This window comes from Oncorhynchus mykiss, chromosome 3, assembly GCF_013265735.2.
Source record: "Oncorhynchus mykiss isolate Arlee chromosome 3, USDA_OmykA_1.1, whole genome shotgun sequence".
Lineage (NCBI taxonomy): Eukaryota > Metazoa > Chordata > Actinopteri > Salmoniformes > Salmonidae > Oncorhynchus > Oncorhynchus mykiss.
The window spans coordinates 56,783,061-56,806,740 of record NC_048567.1 but is presented as its reverse complement, the minus strand read 5'-3'; the positions used below and the strand labels follow the sequence as shown (position 1 = coordinate 56,806,740).

Below are 23,680 nucleotides of genomic sequence, written 5' to 3'. Positions count from 1 at the left end.
AAGCGTTTATTTGATGTCTGCTACGTTAGGTTAACCAGACCCTGACGAGAGAGACTGACAGAGGGATGAGAGAGTGAGAGGTGAAAGACAGCAGGTTGAAAATGGGGCCTCTTCTCTTTCGGTCGGCTATCACCCTCTCTCTCCTTCCCGCTCACCTTTTATGTATCTTCTCTTTAAACCCAACCATGTTTACCACTCTCCCTCTCCCACTCTCCCTTCATTTAAGCTTTACTTGACATGCCCTGGATATGTCAAACCAGTGAGTGGTGTAGCAATTTGTAGCAGAATTGCTTGCCTTGACAAGGGCCCTGCATTTTTTTATTTTTACTGACCATGACACATGACAAGGAAAAATCCCTTAGTTATAGACTCACACTTAACCTTTTTCCTGGTCGGGCCATGTAGTCAGGAAAAACGCAAGGCCCCGAGTTTGACAATCAATTCTGACACAAATGAATACACTGCTCACTCGTTTGACATATCTACTGCTAAAGATCTATCCAGAAAATTCACTCAGGGCACTAGTCTGAATATTTCGAGTCACTTCCCTGGAGGAGGACGTCAGTACCTTCTTCTCCAGGTCTGGTTCTCTGAAGGTCAGCAGGAACTTCTTGACATGTTCTGAGCGTAGCCGGTCGATACTCCTGGCGTCGATGGCTCTCCCTAGGAACTCGTCCACCTCGTCCTCTGGGTTCAGGTTTTCCTGCGTGTTTCTGAAAATGAAATGTCTAGATAACACAAGACGAGGAGACACTTTTTTGTTTTCTGTTTCCGGCCATCACAAGAGGTCCTATGTCTCTATGGGCCAGCCCGCCCCCAGTCCTGCAACCACAACTTAACTCCACACTTCACCACAGAACTGCATCACCACAATCAAGTGAAATAAGCAAAGTGATTGAGATCATCAGACCACTCTCATCATGTTAGTTTGATGGGAATAATCGGTCATTGAATCAGCAGTGTATTGTTTGATTGCATTAATTACAGATGCAATCTGGCCTATTGTCAGTGGATCAGTGGACAAATTCAAACCAGGTGATAAGAATGTTTTATGAATAACAGATTGCGATCACTGTCCACTCATGGGTATGAATGTCATGGCCATGTCATACAAGAAACCTGGCAAGTTGGATGTTCTGTTCGTGTTTTCGGTTGCTATGCTGTGTATTATAGCTACAGCAGTTTATTTCTGTGACTGCCACACACCTACAGTTGAAGTCGGAAGTTTACATACACCTTAGCTAAATACATTTAAACTCAGTTTTTCACAATTCCTGACATTTAATCCTAGTAAAAACTCCCTGTCTTAGGTCAGTTAGGATCACCTCTTTATTTTAAGATTGCGAAATGTCAGAATAATAGTAGTGATTTATTTCAGCTTTTATTTCTTTCATCATATTCCCAGTGGGTCAGAAGTTTACATACTGTACACTCAATTAGTATTTGGTAGCATTGCCTTTAAATTGTTTAACTTGGGTCAAACATTTCAGGTAGCCTTCCACAAGCTTCCCACAATAAGTTGGGTGAATGTTGGCACATTCCTCCTGACAGACCTGGTGTAACTGAGTCAGGTTTGTAGGCCTCCTTGCTCGCAAACACTTTTTCAGTTCTTCCCACAAAATTTCTATAGGTTTGAGGTCAGGGCTTTGTGGTGGCCACTCCAATACCTTGACTTTGTTGTCCTTAAGCCATTTCCACAACTTTGGAAGTATGCTTGGGGTCATTGTCCATTTGGAAGACCCATTTGCAACCAAGCTTTAACTTCCTGACTGATGTCTTGAGATGTTACTTCAATATATACACATAATTTTTCTTTCCTCACGATGCCATACATTTTGTGAAGTGCCTCCTGCAGCAAAGCACCCCCACAACATGATGCTGCCACCCCAGTGCTTCACGGATAGGATGGTGTTCTACGGCTTGCAAGCATCCCCCTTTTTCTTCCAAACATAACGATGGTCATTATTGCCAAACAGTTCTATTTTTGTTACATCAGACCAGAGGACATTTCCACAAAAAATATGATCTTTGTCCCCATGTAAAGTTGCAAACCGTCTGGCTTTTTTTATGGCGGTTTTGGAGGAGAGGCTTCTTCCTTGCTTAGCGGACTTTCAGGTTATGTCGATATAGGATTAGTTTTACTGTGGATATAGATACTTTTGTACCTGTTTCCTCCAGCACCTTCACAAGGTCCTTTGCTGTTGTTCTGGGATTGATTTTCACTTTTCGCACCAAAGTACGTTCATCTCTAGGAGACAGAACGCGTCTCCTTCCTGAGCGGTATGACGGCTGCATGGTCCCATGGTGTTTATACTTGTGTACTATTGTTTGTACAGATGAACGTGTACCTTCAGGCGTTTGGAAATTGCTCCCAAGGATGAACCAGACTCTACAATTATTTTCTGAAGTCTTGGCTGATTTCTTTTGATTTTCCCATTATGTCAAGCAAAGGGGCACTGAGTTTGAAGGTAGGCCTTGAAATACATCCACAGTTACACCTCCAATTGACTCAAATGATGAGAATTAGCCTATCAGAAGCTTCTAAAGCCATGACATAATTTTCTGGAATTTTCCAAGCTGTTTAAAGGCACGGTCAACTTAGTGTATGTAAACTTCTGACCCACTGGAATTGTGATACAGTGAATTATAAGTGAAATAATCTGTCTGTAAACAATTGTTGGAAACATTACTTGTGCCATGCACAAAGTAGACGTCCTAAACGACTTGCCAAATTATAGTTTGTTAACAAGAAATTTGTGGAGTGGTTGAAAAACAAGTTTTAATGACTCCAACCTAAGTGTATGTAAACTTCTGACTTCAACTGTATCTAGATAATTTAAAGATCTATGGCTTTGATACTGCCATTTGTCTTTAGAAACCCTGGAAACATGACCTGCAGCAGAAGGCAGCCCACCACTTTAACTCACAGGAGGCAAGATGGGGATAGGGGGTCTCTACTCACTTGTCCTTGGGGTCTTCAAATCCCTAGAAGAAAAGAGCAGAACAGTGTGTTAGCTGACAGAAAAACATCTGCAAACAGAGAACCTTAAGTGGTGCTAGAGTTTTTTTTAGAAGAGAAAGAGGTAGAATCCATCCACACAGTCAGGTGTTGACAAAACATTGAGTGTCAACCACCAAGATAAGAGACTGACACCTCTGCCAGCTTTATCTCTGCCCAAACTCTTTACTCAAGAGGCTAAAAACAACAACAAAAGCTTCATTGCAAATGGCACCCTATTCCATACCTACATAGTGTACTGCTTTGACCAGGTCCCATAGAACTCTGGTCAAAAGTAGTGCACTATATAGGGAATAGGGTGCTATATCAGACACATTCAAAGTTGAGAACAATAGCTATCCAGGCATCTTCCTGGGGAGAGTCAATAGTGCTTCTGTAGAAGACTGTCTGCCTGTCATAAGACCATCGAGGGGGTCTCTCTGAGCCTTCATTAACACGGATTATTATACCAGCAGGGTGGTTTGTGTTGTTTACCACACACCTAATTCAGAATAATGTACGTTTATTTATTTACATCACATGGGGCTCTATTTTAACAAACCTAACGAAATGGTCAATCAAAGTGCTGGCAGTATAGCTATAGGTCCCGGGGTACGTCAAAAATATTTTTGCTATTTTCACAGCCGGAATTATGAGCACAATAGCTAGCAGTGGCGCAAAAGGGCTAGGTTTTGATGAACAAACAAGTTCTAGGTGTGACAAGGGCTTGGCCACTCACTGGCCAATCAACACGTTCTGTGGCTGAATACTACATGCGCTTGTCTCAAATTCTGTAGGTTATTGGCTGTCTTTGCGCTGTCAACAACTCCAATTCGGCTGGGGGCACAGAATATTCTCATCTTGGTCCATTGTGTATTGATATTACAGTTTTTTGAAAAGCATAGGCTACAGTAACGAGTGATGTCAACAACAAACAAAAAAAAACATCCAGTGTTCAACAGCCTATGTTTGGAGTGTTGGCAGTAAACATAGTTGTAATTGGCTTCAATGAGCTATAGCCGAACTACATGTCTTTACACATCACACTTAAAATAGAAAATACTAGGCTCACGGAAATGGTATTGTATGTGTGAGACACGTTCTCAGTAAGCAAAATATAGAATAGTTCTCTGCATTATATAGGACTGAATAATTGAGGAGAGTGTCTTTGATCACCGGATGAGAGATGGGGATGGATACTTGAACACGCTAAACGAAGTATGCAGGTAGGCATATGTGTGTATGTTTCAGGATGTACATTATATAAAAAATTCAAGGCAATCTGACAAATAGACCATTTAAACACCTTTTATGGGCTACTTTGCAAGCCAGGATAAATAAGACAAGGCGCATTGCTGTTGAACAAGCCTTAGTAGCCTAGGCTTAGGGTAATGGTAACCTTGATATAAAACGGAAAGCAAGCCATTGAAGCCATGGCACTATGTGCACACATTGGCCTAAATGTGTGTACAAATAACTATTAAACGTCTATACAAAATACTATGCTCATGTCAATTGTATCGTTGCCTATGTGCAAGGCAGATTAACAAAACAAATCTGCAGCGTCTTTGGTAATCAGAAGAGGGGCACTCTTTGAAAATGAGGATGGATAGCCTACTTGAACAAGTGAAATGAAGTATGCAGGTATGTGAATTGTGAATAATTAAAAAGCATGAAGGCAAAAAAATATATATCTCAAAGCACTCTTAGTAGACCATTTAAACCCCCTTTATCTGTAGGCTACTTAGCTAATGGCCAGGATAAAAATACAGACCTATGCGATACTGCTCCACCAGCCTTGATTAAAGGGAGGGGCAGGCTATGCTTGGTTTTTAATCATCAAATTAAAGGAGCTGGGGGGGAACTTCTAGTGTTTTATGTTTCTAAATATGAGATTCGCCAGCACAAAAAGCACATCTCTCTTCCATGGGCACTGTGTGTCATGGCTGGATAGTCTGAGCTTCCACCCTCAAAATCCCTTCCCGACTATCAACTGCATTAACGCTAAGACCTGCTTTTTGTGGGTCTTAAGACTTCTCATTAGCGCTGTTGTGAAATTGTCACTTTGCGCATGTTTTTAAGGACACACCTCAGATATTGTGCAAGCGAGCTGATGTTAGACAGGTAAATTGCCGAACCTGGCTTTAGGGCTGGAAAATGACAGTGCGGCAGTTTTTACATAACAAAATTGCAAACTAACTTGAGTTTGACACAAAATAGAAGCCCATTAGGTGAAATTAAGAGTTTCTACATCAATCACGGAACTGCATTGCCCTCTATTGGATGAAGACAGCAACAACAACAGGAGAAACTGTGCTGTACAGTTCCAAGAAACATCAACACATCTCCAGGAGATAGTCATCTAGACTTGCATATCAACAAATCCACTCCCATATGTACATCAATTACGATTCACTCTTCTGTCTGACCAGTAAACCTATTACTTTGTGCCTTTGTCACATCTTGGTAAAATCTATACTCGTCAATTGCCACAATTGTGGACTAAGCTGAAAGTACCCTGAAACCCTTCCTTTTGGGATGTGACTTTCCAGCAGAATTTCTAGGATGTCTATTATAACATAAGCAATTCCACTGATAAAACTACACTCTACAAACAGAGAGGGGGAACATCCCCAAATACCAGAATTCTCTGTATTTTATATGGAATAGGAGAACAGTGATTAATGACATAGTAGGAATGTACGCAAGAAACACAGTTGACAGCAGGTCATTATAAGTAATCTCTACTCCGCTGCCTGCCCTGCACTGGCAGGAAGTTGGAGGACAGGGGCTAGTGGGAATTACTACGTGACTCCCTTTCCTTTCGCCTCACACACATTCTCTCCCCCTCTTTCATGCAATCTGTCTTGCTCCCTTTCTCCTTGCTCCCTTTCTCCTTGCTCCCTCTATCTCTGCTCTTTCTTTATATCTGCTGCTGGGATTCACAAGCGGTGCAAGGGGATGAGGAGAGAGAGAGAGAGGGATAGAGACTGAGATATAGGGAGAGATAGAGATATAGGGAGAGAGACAGAGATATAGGGAGAGATAGAGATATAGGGAGAGAGACAGGGGGACAGTGATATAGGGAGAGATAGAGATATAGGGAGAGAGACAGAGGGATAGAGATATAGGGAGAGATAGAGATATAGGGAGAGAGACAGCGGGACAGAGATATAGGGAGAGATAGAGATATAGGGAGAGAGACAGAGGGACAGAGATATAGGGACAGAGACAGAGGGACAGAGACAGAGAGATAGAGATATAGGGAGAGAGACAAGACAAATATTACTTAGTTCATGTTCAGACCACCAACTGACTGTAAGAGTACAGGACTAGAGACAGACAGACAGACAGACAGACATCCAACTGCGTAGTATGTATTAATCTGCCAAAGAGAGACTGTCTCTCACAATACAGCTGTCCTGTCGCAGCTAGCCAATAATTAAATCAGACAGGACTTACTTACGCCCACACGCACTGAGCTCATTCATTGATTTCAAACACTGATTTCAGATCCAGCAGGGAAGAGATAATAAGATAACCAGAAATAATTATCTGACTGTAATCTGCACACCAAAACTCTGGGGTGAAGACAATAGTAGGCAGGTGCGCTACGACTGGAACCAGACTCAGACCATTATTGTATTGACATAGTGCCCTTGAGTTAATGTTAAGAGAGGAGAGAAAAGAAGACGAGGTGAGAGGGGAAGGGATGGAATGAGAGAGGAGGAGAGGTAAACAACAGACAGTGAGTCACCATAGCAGCATTGTTTTAGCACAGTGGGAGGCCTTGGGGAACAGAAAGAGGACTCAATGGTCATCACACTCTATAGGTTTTTTCTGTGTGTTTGTACTTCTGTGCATGTGTATGCATTTGTGTACGTGTGCATGTGTGTGTGCTTTGGTGTATGTCTTTGTTGTGTAAGAGAGATGATTCCCCCTGGGATTCTGGGTAATGTTATTCTGCTGCAGATGGGACCTCACTGACTAAATGTTATGGTATTTGTTCATCCTTGTTGCCCACGTATTGTATTGTGACAGAGTGAGTAGTCCTCGAGAGACACTTGCTGGAGAGGTGAACTGTAGTGTGAAGGGCCACTGCTTGCTGCCAGCATGCCAGCCTGCCTCCCCCTCTACCCTTGAGACTATACAGAAGCTTTCTGGGAATTCATTACTGAATGCAAATGATTTCCATCGTCGTCTCAGAAGAGAGAGAGAGACATGGATATAATGAATAGATGTGTAACTGTCAATACTGACAGTTTTGGAAAAAGTGTATTGGGATAAAAGCATCTGTTCAATGACTATTATAATATTATTATATGTATCTCTGGTAGTTGTGCTCTGAGGTCTGACGGTACGTTCACCATTCTGTTCAATGTCAGACCTCAGCTCACTGACGTCTACACAGACAGGAAACACACAGATAAAAGGTGTATCCGCCTCAGGTGAGTTTCCCTTATTGGTGACTGATTAAATCATTAAGGCCCTGACTGACTGTGGCCATCCTGCTACCGCTTCACTGACTCTGCTCCTCTCTCTCTCTCTCTCTCTCTCTCTCTCTCTGGGGTTTCTTGGGCACCGGGTCAGGGGAAGTGAAACAGGGGTGGGGGCACTGTGACACTAGAGCTAAATGCCAGACTAAAGACAGAGAGAGCCTAGGGAGACAATGAAAGATATATCGTATGCAATGACATAACCGCCTCATGTCCTTGGCTTTCTATAGTCCCTGGTTAATACACAACAACCACAACCTGGCCTTGCTGTGAAGGCCAGATCAGAGAAGAGTAAAGATAAAGTCTGAATGACGGTGAGAACAGAATGGTATCTCACCATCCTCTTCATCTCCTTGGAGATCTGGTTTCCTCCATGGTTGTAGAAAGGTCGGTCGGTCCAGTGGCCCGTGTTGTGGGAGACAGAGTTGGCGCGTTGACGGTTCATTTTCGCTATCATCGCCTTCTCTTCTTTCTGCAAGGTAAGGGAGACAGATATACAAGGGGTGGTAATGGAAAAAGTCACTCTGGGGACCAGGAAACCACCAATGTAAAATCCTTGAATTAAAGACCATGCTAAAATTATTTCACTCCCGGGTTGCCCCCCATTTCGACCCCTGACAGTTATACTTCTAGGGGAATTCCATGCAACAATCACTTACTCTACTGTAGATCAGTTACATGTTTTCAACGGTTCCTACTACAATTAAATATGCTTATAGGTAGTGATAGCTGACCTGGGATGAGTGTAGTGGTTCAAACTGAACGGAAAAGGTAGCGAACTCTAAGGCTATGCCTCAAATGGCACTGTAGTGCACTCTATAGAGAATAGGGTGTCATTTGGGATGCACACTAAAATGTATCACTTCTTGTAAACAGTTTATTAGGGCAGGTCTGTAATGTAACAGGGATCGTGAGAACCAACCTATTCCCAATCAACCCATAAGTTAGAATGTAGTATATAATAATATGATACATTATGTGAAAGTACACATGATATGATACATTAGCTGGATTAGAGTCAAGGCTTCTGATATTGCCACAGGACTGATATGATATGACACACACACACTACTGATATAATATATTCTCAGCTGATTAAAAGGACATTGTACTGTACGTAAACAAACATTATCTCATGGTGAGAGAACGGGTGACATCACTCTTTAGAGACGCATGATTTCCAAAAGTAAGCCAACCAGCTGCTTATAAAAAAACAAGACATGATAATCAGCCAGTGAATAAAAAAGAGTTTATGAAAATGTATCAGAATTTTGACTGAGCAGGGCTGAGTTTGTTTTCCTATTACAGTCAACTGGGGGCCCAGAGTTTTTCCTAGTCAAGTGTCTACATAGGAAAATAGCGATGAAAAATGTGGTTCAAAACTGTGAGGTGTCCATTTAAAGGGTCAGATCACGTGATCAGGTAAAACTCTGGGCCATAGTCATAATAACCTAATCTAACAGTAAAGGGATGACAAGGCTGTACTGTACCCTTTTCTGGCTGCAGCCCACGATGAGGTAGGTTTCGATGTTGTGCCTCTTCAGATAGACGTTCCTCTCTCCTCCTGATCCTGGCTCCACGTCATAGTCTCCATTCAGGTAGTTCAGAGTGGCCTTGGTGATGTGGATCCGCCTGGCACAAAAACACAGCAATGACTTACTGGACACAATGGTCATTATTATTCATTCATTCATTTCAGGATTATACAGTTGAAGTTGGAGGTTTACATACACTTAGGTTGGAGTCATTAAAACCCGTTTTTCAACCACTCCACAAATTTCTTGTTAACAAACTATAGTTTTGGCAAATCAGATATGACATCTACTTTGTGCATGACACAAGTAATTTTTTCAACAATTGTATACAGACAGATTATTTCACTTATAATTCACTGTATCACAATTCCAGTGGGTCAGACGTTTACATACACTAAGTTGACTGTGCCTTAAACAGCTTGGAAAATTCCAGAAAATGATGGTTTGGCTTTAGATGCTTCTTTCTCATAGGCTAATTCACATCATTTGAGTCAATTGGAGGTGTACCTGTGGATGTATTTCAAGGCCTACCTTCAAACTCAGCGCCTCTTTGCTTGACATCATGGAAAATCAAACGAAATCAGCCAAGACCTCAGAAAAATATGTGTAGGCCTCCACAAGTCTGGTTCATCCTTGGGAGTAATTCCAAACACCTGAAGGTACCATATTCATCTATACAAGCAATAGTGCACAAGTATAAACACCATGGGACCACGCAGCCGTCATACCGCTCAGGAAGGAGAAAAGTTCTGTCTTCTAGAGATGAATGTACTTTGGTGCGAAAAGTGAAAATCAATCCCAGAACATCAGCAAAGGACCTTGTGAAGATGCTGGAGGAAACGGGTACAAAAGTATCCATATCCACAGTAAAACGAGTTCTATATCGACATAACCTGAAAGGCCGCTCAGCAAGGAAGAAGCCACTGCTCCAAAACCTACATAAAAAAGCCAGACTACGGTTTGCAACTGCACATGGGGACGAAGATTATACTTTTTGGAGAAATATCCTCTGGTCTGATGAAACAAAAATAGAACTGTTTGGCCATAATGACTATCGTTATGTTTGGAAGAAAAAGGGGGATGCTTGCAAGCCGAAGAAGACCATCCCAACCATGAAGCACGGGGGTGGCAGCGTCATGTTGTGGGCGTGCTTTGCTGCAGGAGGGACTGGTGCACTTCACAAAATTGATGGCATCATGAGGAAAGAAAAATTATGTGTATATATTGAAGCAACATCTCAAGACATCAGTCAGGAAGTTAAATTTTGGTCGCAAAAGGGTCTTCCAAATAGACAATGACCCCAACCAAAGTTGTAACAAAATGGCTTAAGGACAACAAAGTCAAGGTATTGGAGTGGTCATCACAAAGCACTGACCTCAATCCTATAGAAAATTTGTGGGCAGAACTGAAAAAGCGTGTGTGAGGATGGAGGCCCACAAACCTGACTCAGTTACACCAACTCTGTCAGGAGGAATGGGCCAAAATTCACCCAACTTATTGTGGGAAGCTTGTGGAAGGCTAACCGAAATGTTTGACCCAAGTTAAACAATTTAAAGGCAATGCTACCAAATACTAATTGAGTGTATGTAAACTTCTCACCCACTGGGAATGTGATGAAAGAAATAAAAGCTTAAATAAATCATTCTCTCTACTATTGTTCTGACATTTCATTCTTAAAATAAAGTGGTGATCCTAACTGACCTAAGACAGGGAATTTTTACTAGGATTAAATGTCAGGAATTGTGAAAAACTGAGTTTAAATGTAATTGGCTAAGGTGTATGTAAACTTTCGACTTCAACTGTACCATAGAAAAGGATTGTGCAAAATTGACATAATAATGTAGTTAAATATTTGTTTGCCAGTGATATAGTGATTGTATACCATGGTGTTGAATACTCCTTTCTAATTGTCTTGACGGGCATTCTAGAGCATGCATTGTTTCCCTGTAAGGCACAGTATATTTGCACGGTAGAATTCAATGGCTATAGTTCATTTTTACATATTTTATTTGAGCTGCTTTTGTAAGCAAAAGCTGAATTGAAAACAGTATCGATATTGTTGAATTAGATTTTCAGAATGTGGTTAGCTAAACTAGCAAGTCTGTTTGTTTGGTTACGACGGCAACTACTGTAGCTATCTAGTAAACTTGCTAGCTACTTCAGTGAATGTTGAACACATTTCTACCGCAAATTAACACATTTCTAATGTCAAAAGTGTTAAATTATAGCCATGGACTGCAGCGCCAGCTGTGCCACCAGAGACCCTGGGTTCGCGCCCAGGCTCTGTCGCAACCGGCCGCGACCGGGAGGTCCGTGGGGCGACGCACAATTGGCCTAGCGTCGTCCGGGTTAGGGAGGTCTTGGCCGGTAGGGATATCCTTGTCTCATCGCGCACCAGCGACTCCTGTGGTGGGCCGGGTGCAGTGCACGCTAACCAAGGTTGCCGGGTGCATGGTGTTTCCTCCGACACATTGGTGTGGCTGGCTTCCGGGTTGGATGCGCGCTGTGTTAAGAAGCAGTGCGGCTTGGTTGGGTTGTGTATCGGAGGACGCATGACTTTCAACCTTCGTCTCTCCCGAGCCCGTACGGGAGTTGTAGCGATAAGACAAGAGAGTAGCTACTAAAACAATTGGATACCACGAAATTGGGGAGAAAAAGGGGTCAAATAAAAAAATACAAAAATTATGGTAAAAAAGGGATAATCAACTCGTGGCTCTACGCATTCTCTGGGACTGCTAGCATGTCATGGAACACACCTTCCACGCCGTTCATTATTTTCCATAGAACGCATAGCCCCTTGTTGATTATCCCTTACATATCCCAAATACATAGTATGCATGCCACTTAGAATGTATGCCCAATACAAAAGTTCTATGTGTTATTCTATGTAGTATTATAGTGTATTTTGCTACAGAGCATAGGAGAAAAGATGTAGTGTCATTGGGTGAGTGACTCTGTACTGGTTTGTCATGATTGGCCAAACGTACCCTGCCGCGCCCCCAGCCTCCATGTGATTAGCTAACGTGACATCGTTGGACCACACGTCAAACTGCCACTTCCTGAGTCCCAGTACCCCACAGTGGACCCTGCCGCTATGGATGCCCACACGCATGTTCACATTGACCCCTGTGACCTCTCTCACGAGCCTAGAACACACACACACAGACACAGATAGAAACAGTTAGAGACCACTGAACACTGATTTTGGAGGGAGAAAAGAGGAAATCTGCTCCCAAGTATTCTATCCAGATGGAGTGGTCGCCGCTCATGCATGTGAAAGCAGCTCAACTGAGGTTGAGAAAATAGGATTCTGTGTGTTGTTCACCAATCACACGAGAAAACATAGCCTGTGTTGTAATACGTCCAGCTAACTTTCCCACTTTAGCTAGCTAGGTGGCTAACACTATCAGTTTACAGAGTCACTTTTAACAATAAAAGTAACTGCTTTCGAATCAATTTTTAAAACAATAATATCTGTTGCATGTGAATACATTTTTATCTCGATAATGTACTGTATTATTGACTGTATGTTTGTTTTACTCCATGTATAACTCTGTGTTGTTATATGTGTCGAACTGCTTTGCTTTATCTTGGCCAGGTCGAAGTTGTAAATGAACTTGTTCTCAACTAGCCTACCTGTTTAAATAAAGGTGAAAATAAATATATACATTTTGTTGCTATGGTCCCCGGCGGCTGTCGCCTTCCTAGGCACTAGCCGCTTTAACTAGAGGGACAAGATGTGTACTCGATGGTGAAATCGGCGATATTTCCGTATGTGAATCGCTTTAGGGCAACAAACACTACAGGTCAAAAGTTTTAGAACACCCACTCATTCAAGGGTTTATCTTTATTTTTACTATTTTCAAAATTGTAGAATAATAGTGAAGACATTGAAACTATGAAATAACACATATGGAATCATGTAGTTAACAAAAAAGGGTTAAACAAATCAAAATATATTTTATATTTGTCACGACTTCCGCCGAAGTCGGCTCCTCACCTTGTTTGGGCGGCGTTCGGCGATCGACGTCACCGGCTTTCTAGCCATTGCCGCTCCATTTTTCATATGTCCATTTGTTTTGTCTTGTCCCATATACACCTGTTTTTTATTCCCTAATCAATCTACATGTATTTAGCCCTCTGTTTCCCATCATGTCTTGGTGTGTAATTCTGTTAAGCGAAGTCAGGTGCAGGAGAGCAGAGTGTAGCAAACAGGCGCACTTTAATTCCGTTCCAAATAGACAGCACAATAAAAACATACAAGTGCCAAAACCACTTAACCACTTAACAAAAGTAATGCGCCTGACAAACCACATAACAATAAACAATTACACACAAAGACATGATGGGAAACAGAGGGCTAAATACATGTAAATTGATTAGGGAATGAAAACTAGGTGTGTATGGGACAAGACAAAACAAATGGACATATGAAAAATGGAGCGCGATGGATAGAAAGCCGGTGACGTCGATCGCCGAACGCCGCCCAAACAAGGAGAGGACCCAACTTTGGCAGAAGTCGTGACAATATTTGAGATTCTTCAAATAACCACCCTTTGCCTTGATGACAGCTTTGCGCACTCTTGGCATTCTCTCAACCAGCTTCACCTGGAATGCTTTTCCAACAGTCTTGAAAGAGTTCCCACATATGCTGAGCACTTGCTGGCTGCTTTTCCTTCACTCTGTGGTCCGACTCATCCCAAACCATCTCAATTTGATTGTGTTTGGGGGATTGTGGATGCCAGGTCATCTGATGCAGCACTCCATCACTCTCCTTCATGGTAAAATAACCCCTACACAGCCTGGAGGTGTACTGGGTCATTGTCCTGTTGAAAAACAAATGATAGTCCCACTAAGCCCAAACCAGATGGGATGGCACATCGGTGCAAAATCCTGTGGTAGCCATGCTGGTTAAGTGTGCCTTGAATTCTAAATAAATCACAGCCAGTTTCACAAGCAAAGCACCCCACACCATCACACCTCCTCCTTCATGGTTTACGGTGGGAAATACACATGCGGAGATCATCCGTTAACCCACACCATGTCTCACAAAGAAGCCAAAAATCTCCATTGTTCGTCCTTTAGTAGTGGTTTCTTTGCAGCAATTCGACCATGAAGACCTGATTCACACAGTCTCCTCTGAACAGTTGATTTTGAGATGTGTCTGTTACTTGAACTCTGTGAAGCATTTATTTAGGCTGCAATTTCTGAGACTGGTGACTCTAATGAACTTATCCTCTTCAGCAGAGGTAGCACTGGGTCTTCCATTCCTGTGGCGGTCCTCATGAGAGCCAGATTCATCATAACGATTGATGGTTTTTGTGATTGCACTTGAAGAAACTTTCAAAGTTTTTGAAAGGTTCCGTATTGACTGAAAGTAATGATGGAGTGCCGTTTCTTATTTGAGCTGTTCTTGCCATAATATGGACTTGGTCTGTTACCAAATAGGGCTATCTTCTGTATACCCCCACTACATTGTCACAACACAGCTGATTGGCTCAAATGCATTAAGAAGGAAAGAAATTACACCAATTAACTTTTAAGAACACACGTCTGTTAATTGAAATGCATTCAAGGTGGCTATGTCATGAAGCTGCTTGAGAAAATGCCAAGAGTGTGCGAAGCTGTCATCAAGGCAAAGGGTGGCTATTTGAAGAATCTCAAATATAAAATATATTTTGATTTGTTTAACACTTTTTTGGTTACTACATGATTCCATATGTGTTATTTCATAGTTTTGATGTCTTCACTATTAGAAAATAGTACAAAATAAAGAAATACCCTTGAAAGAGTAGGTGTTCTCATTCAAGGGTAGTGTATAGTGTATATCCGTTGTTTTTGTCAAAATTGCTCAAGCTCAGTATATTTGGTTACAATGCAGTAATTACCTCGTTATAATGTCACAGCAGTCTCCTAATACGGTGCCTCGCTGACTCCCTGTGAATGTAGAGGGCAGGGACACTGAACCAGAACATTTTCTCACCTTCGCCTTCTAAACCATTCATCAGTGGCAATATTCTAGATTTTATAACATTGTTCCATGTTATTGCGTCATGGAAGTTGGGGGACTGCTTAGAAAAAGGAGAAAGCTAAGTGAAGCAAAAATGCAATAACCACAGCCGCTCTGGTCGAAGGGACGAAAACACAGTCAATTGCACGCACGTGCGTACATACACACACACATACACACACACACACACACACACACATACAAACACACTACTGCTGACAGGAGTGCCGAGGGGCAGACAGTCAGGTCTGTGAGCGGAGACAGTCAGGTCTGTGAGCGGAGACAGTCAGGTCTGTGAGCGGAGACAGTCAGGTCTGTGAGCGGAGACAGTCAGGTCTGTGAGCGGAGACAGTCAGGTCTGTGAGCGGAGACAGTCAGGTCTGTGAGCAGAGACAGACATCTGTCTCGTCATTCAGAAACAGCCAATCAATAAATCAGACAGCCCTTATCTCTCTCAGCAAACACCAATCAGACGCCACAAAAAAATACAACTGAACAGTAACGCAATCAGCATTAGCCTGTTTCAAGCACACCAAGCACCTGTCCTGGACTCATTGACTTAACTTCTGCAGACACAAATTAGGCTAAGTGCCTCTTCATGCGTATAGAGTGAACCTGATTTGAACCTTTCTGGTTTCTCTGGGCCTGGAAGTGTAGGAGTACTATGGCACTAATGCACACCTGCCTCCTACCACCTGTCTGAAACAAGGCTTGTGCATTGTGTGGCTCTCCAGGAACAGGATTGAAGAACAATTGAAGAGTTTATTTCCAAAACGCTATATTGACCTATATTTCACATTTGAAATGATTGCTTATGGGCACCTTCACGTGTGTGTAAAATATGACTGTTCTCAGATGTTTTATTCATAGATTTTAGATGTGTATGAATATGTGTTTTTTGCAAAACTCTATATACAGTGGGGCAAAAAAGTATTTAGTCAGCCACCAATTGTGCAAGTTCTCCCACTTAAAAAGATGAGAGAGGCCTGTAATTTTCATCATAGGTACACTTCAACTATGACAGACAAAATTAGGAAAAAAATCCAGAAAATCATATTGTAGGATTTTTAATGAATTTATTTGCAAATTATGGTGGAAAATAAGTATTTGGTCACCTACAAACAAGCAAGATTTCTGACTCTCACAGACCTGTAACTTCTTCCTTAAGAGGCTCCTCTATCCTCCACTCGTTACCTGTATTAATGGCACCTGTTTGAACTTGTTATCAGTATAAAAGACACCTGTCCACAACCTCAAACAGTCACACTCCAAACTCCACTATGTCCAAGACCAAAGAGCTGTCAAAGGACACCAGAAACAAAATTGTAGACCTGCACCAGGCTGGGAAGACTGAATCTGCAATAGGTAAGCAGCTTGGTTTGAAGAAATCAACTGTGGGAGCAATTATTAGGAAATGGAAGACATACAAGACCACTGATAATCTCCCTCGATCTGGGGCTCCACGCAAGATCTCACCCCGTGGGGTCAAAATGATCACAAGAACGGTGGGCAAAAATCCCAGAACCACACGGGGGGACCTAGTGAATGACCTGCAGAGAGCTGGGACCAAAGTAACAAAGCCTACCATCAGCAAGGACATTGAAGATGAAACATGGCTGGGTTTTTCAGCATGACAATGATCCCAAACACACCGCCCGGGCAACGAAGGAGTGGCTTCGTAAGAAGCATTTCAAGGTCCTGGAGTGGCCTAGCCAGTCTCCAGATCTCAACCCCATAGAAAATCTTTGGAGGGAGTTGAAAGTCCGTGTTGCCCAGCAACAGCCCCAAAACATCACTGCTCTAGAGAAGATCTGCATGGAGGAATGGGCCAAAATACCAGCAACAGTGTGTGAAAACCTTGTGAAGACTTACAGAAAACGTTTGACCTCTGTCATTGCCAACAAAGGGTATATAACAAAGTATTGAGATAAACTTTTGTTATTGACCAATTACTTATTTTCCACCATAATTTGCAAATAAATTAATTAAAAATCCTACAATGTGATTTTCTGGATTTTTTTTTCTCATTTTGTCTGTCATAGTTGTAGTGTACCTATGATGAAAATTACAGGTCTCTCTTATCTTTTTAAGTGGGAGAACTTGCACAATTGGTGGCTGACTAAATACTTTTTTGCCCCACTATATGTCAGACCCTCTGACTTTTTCCACATTTTGTTACGTTACACCCTTATTCTAAAATTAAATACAAAAATCCTCAGCAATCTACTAACAAGACTCCATAATGTCAAAGCAAAAACAGGTTTTTAGAAATGATTGCAAATGAATGAAAGGTTTAAAACTGAAAACCTTATTTACATAAGTACTCAGACCCTTTGCTATGAGCATCGAAATTAGGCTCAGATGCATCCTGTTTTACATTGATCATCTTTGAGATGTTCTACAATTTTATTCTAGTCCACCTGTGATAAATTCAATGTCTATATAAGGTCCCACAGTTGACCATGCATGTGAGAGCAAAAACCAAGCCATGAGGTTGAAGGAATTGTCCGTAGAGCTCCGAGACAGGATTGTGTGCTGCACAGCTATTTTCAGGTCTCTCCAGTGATTTTCGTTTGGGTTCAAGTCCAGGCTCTGGCTGGGCTATTCAACAACATTCAGAGACTTGCCTGAAGCCACTCCTGCACTGTCTTGGCTGTGTGCTTAAGTAGTTGTCCCATTGGAAGGTGAACCTTCGCCTCAGTCTGAGGCCTTGAGCACTCTGAAGCAAGTTTTCATCAAGGATCTCTCTATACTTTGCTCCGTTAATCTTTTCCTCAATCCTGACTAGTCTCCCAGACCCTGCCGCTGAAAAACATCCCCACAGCAAGATTCTGCCACCACCACGCTTCCCCGTATTGATGGTGCCAGGTTTCCCCGAGACGTGACGCTTGGCATTCAGGCCAAAGACTTCAATCTTGGTGTCATCAGACCAGAGAATCTTGTTTCTCATGGTCTGAGAGTCTTTAGGTGCCTTTTGGCAAACTCCAAGCGGGCTGTCATGTGCCTTTTACTGAGGAGTGGCTGCAGTCTGGCCACTCTACCACAAAGGCCTAATTGGTGGAGTGCTGCAGAGATGGTTGTCCTTCTGGAAGGTTCTCCGATCTCCACAGAGGAACTCTAGAGCTCTGTCAGAGTGACCATCGGGTTCTTGGTTACCTCCCTGACCAAGGCCCTTCTCCCCGATTGCTCCGTTTGACCGGCGGCCAGCTTTAGAAAGAGTCTTGGTGGTTCCAAACTTCTTCCATTTAAGAATGATGGAGGCCACTGTGTTCTTGGGGACCTTCAATGCTGCAAAAAATGTTTGGTACCCTTCCCCAGATCTGTGCCTCGACACAATCCTGTCTCTGAGCACTACGGACAATTCCTTTGACCTCATGGCTTGGTTTTGGCTCTGACATGCACTGTCAACTGTGGGACTTTATATAGACAGGCATGTGCCTTTCCAAATCATGTCCAATTAATTGAATTTATCACAGGTGGACTCCAATCACGTTGTAAAAACATCTCTAGGATGATCAATGGAAACAGGATGCACCTGAGCTCAATATCGAGTCTCATAGCAAAGGGTCTGAATACTTAGGTAAATAAGGTATTTCTGTTTTTCATTTGAATACATTTGTAAAAATGTCATTATGGGGTATTGTGTGTAGATTGCTGAGGATTTGTATTTATTTAATCCATTTTAGAATAAGGCTGTAACGTAACAAAATGTGGGAAAAGGGGTCTGAGTACTTTCCGAAGGCATTATACATGTATTTGGCTGTGCCATACTCACGAGATGGCCTCGATCATGTCCACACCCATCTCCACACAGCAGGATGCGTGGTCGGCCCGGGCCTCTGGCAGCCCAGACACACAGTAGTAGCAGTCTCCCAGGATCTTAATACGCAGGCAGTGGTTCTCCTGTTGACACATACACATACGTGCATGCACACAAACACACACACACCCACACATGTATGCTCACACACACAGACACACACACACACATAATGTGTTAGTGTGTTACTAGCATTTCCTTTGAGGAGGGTTTTACATACGATGATCACAAAAAGTGTGTTTGTTGCCTGCTTGTTGAAATGCACTTGGTATTGTAAGTCTCTCTGGATAATAGCCTCATGACTAAAAACTCAGTGGAAAATAACTCCTTTCCAAATTAAAACCTGACCACTATATCTAGGCAACCGAATGCTGGCTTCACATTTTGCCAACACTTGGGATAAAACTACAGTACCTTCAGAAAGTTTTCACACCCCTTGATTTTTTCCACATTTTGTTACAGCCTGAATTTCAAATGGATTAAACTGAGATCTTTGTGTCACTGGCCTACACACGATACCCCATAATGTCAAAGTGGAATTATGTTTTTCTAAATTTTACGAATAAATTACAAATGAAAGCTGAAATGCCTTGAGTCACTAAGTATTCAACTCCTTTGCTATGGCAAGACAAAATAAGTTCAGGAGTAAAAATGTGTTTAACAGGTCACATAATACGTTGCATGGGTTCTGTGTGCAATAGTAGTGTTTAACATGATTATTGAATGACTACTTCATCTCTGTACCCCACACATACAATTATCTGTAAGGTATCTCCATCAAGCAGTGAATTCCGAACATAGATTCAACCACAAAAACCAGGGAGGTTTTCCAATGCCTCACAAAGAAGGGCACCTATTGGTAGATGGGTAAAAAAAAAGAAGCAGACATTGAATATCCCTTTGACAATGGTGAAGTTATTAATGACACTTTAGATGGTTTATCAATACACCCAGTCACTACAAAGATACAGGCGTCCTTCCTAACTCAGTTGCCGGAGAGGAAGGAAACCGCTCAGCGATTTCATGAGGCCAATGGTGACTTCAAAACAGTTCGAGTTTAATGGCTGTGATAGGAGAAAACTGAGGATGGATCAACTACATTGTAGTTTATTCACAATACTAACATAATTGACAGAATGAAAAGAAGGAAGCCTTTACAAAATAAAAATATTCTAAAACAACAAGGCACTAATGTAATACTGCAAAAAATGTGGCAAAGCAATTAACTTTTTGTCCTGAATACAAAGTGTTATGTTTGGGGCAAATCCAATACAACACATTACTCAGTACCACTCCATATTTTCAAGCATGGTGGTGGCTGCATCATGCTATGTCTATGCTTGTAATTGTTAAGGACTGGGTAGTTTTTCAGGATAAAAAAATAAACAGAATGGAGCTAAGCACATGCAAAATCCTGTTGGAAAACCTGGTCCAGTCTGCTTTCCACCAGAATGGGTGATGAATTCACCTTTCAGCAGGAAAATAACCTAAAACACAAGGCCAAATCTACACTGGAGTTGCTTACCAAGAAGGCAGTAAATGTTCCTGAGTGGCTGAGTTACAGTTTTGACTTAAATTTACTTGAAAATCCATTGTTGTCAAGCAATGATCAACAACCAATTTGACAGACCTTGAAGAATAATGTTGCACAATCCGGGTGTGGAAAGCTCTTAAAGACTTACCAAGACTTACAGCTATTATCACTGCCAAATGTGCATTCAGCAAATTATTGACTAAGGGGTGTGAATCCTTATGTAAATCAGATATTTCTGTATTTCATTTTCAATAAATGTGCAAAAAATGCCTTTAAACATGTTCTCATTTTGTCATTCTGGAATCTTGTGAGTAGATGGGTGAGAGAAAAAACACCCATCTACACAACAAAATGTGGAATAAGTTAAGGGGTGTGAATACTTTCTGACGGCACTAGATCTGTGGTGTATGTTTTACATACAATGTATAATTATCCCTATATAATGTACTGTCGCTTATAAATACCAAATCTAAATAGAATATTAAATGAATCACTTCCTTTTCTGGGAATTGTGCACTGCAAAACGCCCTCATGACATGAATGTTAAAGAGAATGCCTCTTTTTCTTTTACCTATTTTAATACAATTTCACTGCAGTATAAAATACTGAAATACTGTCAATAGGCTATTGTGTGTGTGCTTGATGGTTTGTTATTTAGAACTCAGCAGTCCAGGCTATAAAGATATTGGGTTGGGAGGGGGGGGGGGGGCAACACAGAGTGGTCACATGGAAAGCTTGAGTAATCATTCTACATGTGTCTTCTAGAACACATAGTTAAGTAGCATGCCCTGGATATGACCTTAATGGTTGCTTGGCAGAGTGAGTCTGGCCTTGTGCTGTACTGTAAATATCTAGCATAATGGTTTGTGTGAGAGAGTGTGTGTGTGTCTCCCTTGGGCAGGGCACAGGACTGCAGCAGGCTCATGTCTCATGATAACCACCTGAATGCCTTCTGTCTCCACAGCACATGGCTCTGTTTAGACCAGGATCCATACAATCACTCCTAGTGTTGTGCAAATTAAAGAGTACGTGGGTGTGTGTGTGTGTGTATGTGTGTGTGTGTGTGTGTGTGTGTGTGTGAGTGTTCACGACCTCCTTGGAACGTCTGACAGGATCTAAATCTATTTAAGTGCATTTAAGAAAATCCTTCTGACTGCATCATTAATACGTCTATGTGATTAATCTGACATATGAAACTGAATGTGTGTATGTGTACTGGAATCAGCTAAGACGTGGCTAGTGAGATGGGCAGTTCTCAGTGTCTTCGCATGCACATACGTGTGTGTGTGTGTGTTTGTTCATATGTTTTGTGCGTGTGCACAGCTATGTGTGTATGCAGATTGTATTATGTGTACGTGCCTGTGCATGCAAGTATGTATGTTCATGCATACGGGCCTGTGTGTGCTCTGCTCTCTGTGCCAGTACCAGGGAGGTCACAGTGGTCCATGCTGGGTCTGGATGAGAATGGGTCTATGTCTGGGAGGTGTGCTGTGACTCAGTGCCCCTGCAGTGGGCTAATGAGGTGATAGTTGAGGCCTGGCTGGCAGACCAGCGGGGGTACACAACCACACAGTGAATTGTGTCAGGGAATTCAAAGTTGTAAAAATCTACATCGTTATCTGTAAACTCAACTATATTTGGCTGGCATTTCAAATAGCAGAAGAAAGGACTCCAAAGTGGGAGGAAGGAGTACTGTACAATCCTAGTGTTGCAGGGTTCACCTGTGTGTGTGTGTGTGTGTGTGTGTGTGTGTGTGTGTGTGTGTGTGTGTGTGTGTGTGTGTGTGTGTGTGTGTGTGTGTGTGTGTGTGTGTGTGTGTGTGTGTGTGTGTGTGTGTGTGTGTGTGTGCGTCTGTGCGTCTGTGTGTGCGTCTGTGTGTGCGTGCGCGTGCATGTGTGTGTGCGTGTGTGGTTGCCTGTGTTCTCACCGCGGCCAGCTTGTCGAAGCGGGCGAAAAGTTCATTGAGTGTCATCACCAGCTCCTGGGCAGTACACTGGGACGCCAGACTGGTAAACCCCTCGATGTCTGCAAACAGGATGCTGCAAGACGCAAAGGCGCACACACACACACACACACACACACACACACACACACACACACACACACACACACACACAGAGCGAAAGAGATATATATAGAGAGAGAGGTAGAGAGAGGAAAAGGGTTAGCTCCAGTTACTTCAATAGAAAACATTCCAGGTCACTTTCTGATTCTTCCTTAATACTCGTCTCGGATCAATACTAAGTACCTCTTAACATACTGTATCTTGGCTGAGACATTGAACTCAGCACAGTGCTCAGTACTTTCCAGCCAACCAGACATTGAATAAGGGAGCAGATAGAGCTGTTGAATGAAAAGCTAAATTAATTCCTATCCTTTTTTCCCACCCTGAAGTAATACAACTGTGTATAAAGTGGAGAAATTATAGGATAGTCTGAAAGTCATGATTGCTTCCACCTCTCCAATACCCACGCCGCACCACTCTTACTGAATGGCATCGGCCGTTACCACGGGTACAGAGGTGGCTCTGACTCAAGGCTGATTGCCACTGGTCTATTCAATTCAATGGTACCATTTCTGAGAAACATGAGAAAAGTGATGCTTTTAATCAGCATTTTACCTTGGAATGCTTTTTATTTGAAATAAATTATGTTTTTTTTTACCCTGGTCAGTGAGTTGACTGCTCTTCACTCTCCCAGACTCTACTTGGCATGATGGAAGATCCATAAACTTCTAGTGAATCTTTGTTCCCATTTCAACAACTTTCTACCTGTGATGTGCTAGATGCCTTGCTTAAGATGGCTGTCAAAAAAACTCAGGTTTACTTGACCCTTTCTTTTGCTGCCCTAATTGCGGAATCATTGACATATTTTTTACCTTACGGTTATCTTGCTGCAATCCCTAGGGTTTGGAAGGCGGCCCATGTGGTCCCTCTCCACAAAGTTGGTGTTAACCCCTCCGACCTAAATAATTATCGCCCTGTCTCTAAACTGTCTTGCCTATCAAAACATTTTTTAATCTTTGATAAACTCGGGTTAGGTCTTTCCTAGCTACAAAATGTATTCTAAGTGTTCATGAATATGGTTTCAGGCCAGGTCATTGCACCTTTATAGGCTTTGTTAAATAGCAGAAAACAAATAATTCAGTCAACATTCATACCGGTAATAGATTATGGTGATATCGTCTATAATACAGTATATGAATGCGGCTGCCACTGTATTGAAGCCCTAGGATGCAGTTCATCGTAGTGCACTAAGCTTTATTACAGGCGACAGGTTCAGTACACA

General features: G+C 42.2%; 1 protein-coding gene across 2 annotated transcripts in view; it reads right to left on the bottom strand.

Moving 5' to 3' along the window:
• adcy5 (adenylate cyclase 5) overlaps positions 1-23,680 on the bottom strand; it is a 135,467-nt gene that overhangs the window by 11,790 nt on the left and 99,997 nt on the right. Inside the window, exons 4-10 of one of the 2 annotated variants that reach the window (XM_021597450.2) lie at positions 22,321-22,432; positions 18,815-18,942; positions 12,017-12,175; positions 8,985-9,126; positions 7,832-7,966; positions 2,963-2,985; positions 569-728 (exon numbers count right to left, since the gene is read on the bottom strand). In XM_021597450.2, coding sequence (XP_021453125.2) covers positions 569-728; positions 2,963-2,985; positions 7,832-7,966; positions 8,985-9,126; positions 12,017-12,175; positions 18,815-18,942; positions 22,321-22,432 — 859 coding nt within the window. The remainder of the gene's footprint in view (positions 1-568; positions 729-2,962; positions 2,986-7,831; positions 7,967-8,984; positions 9,127-12,016; positions 12,176-18,814; positions 18,943-22,320; positions 22,433-23,680) is intronic. The other variant, XM_021597451.2, reaches the window with a different exon arrangement.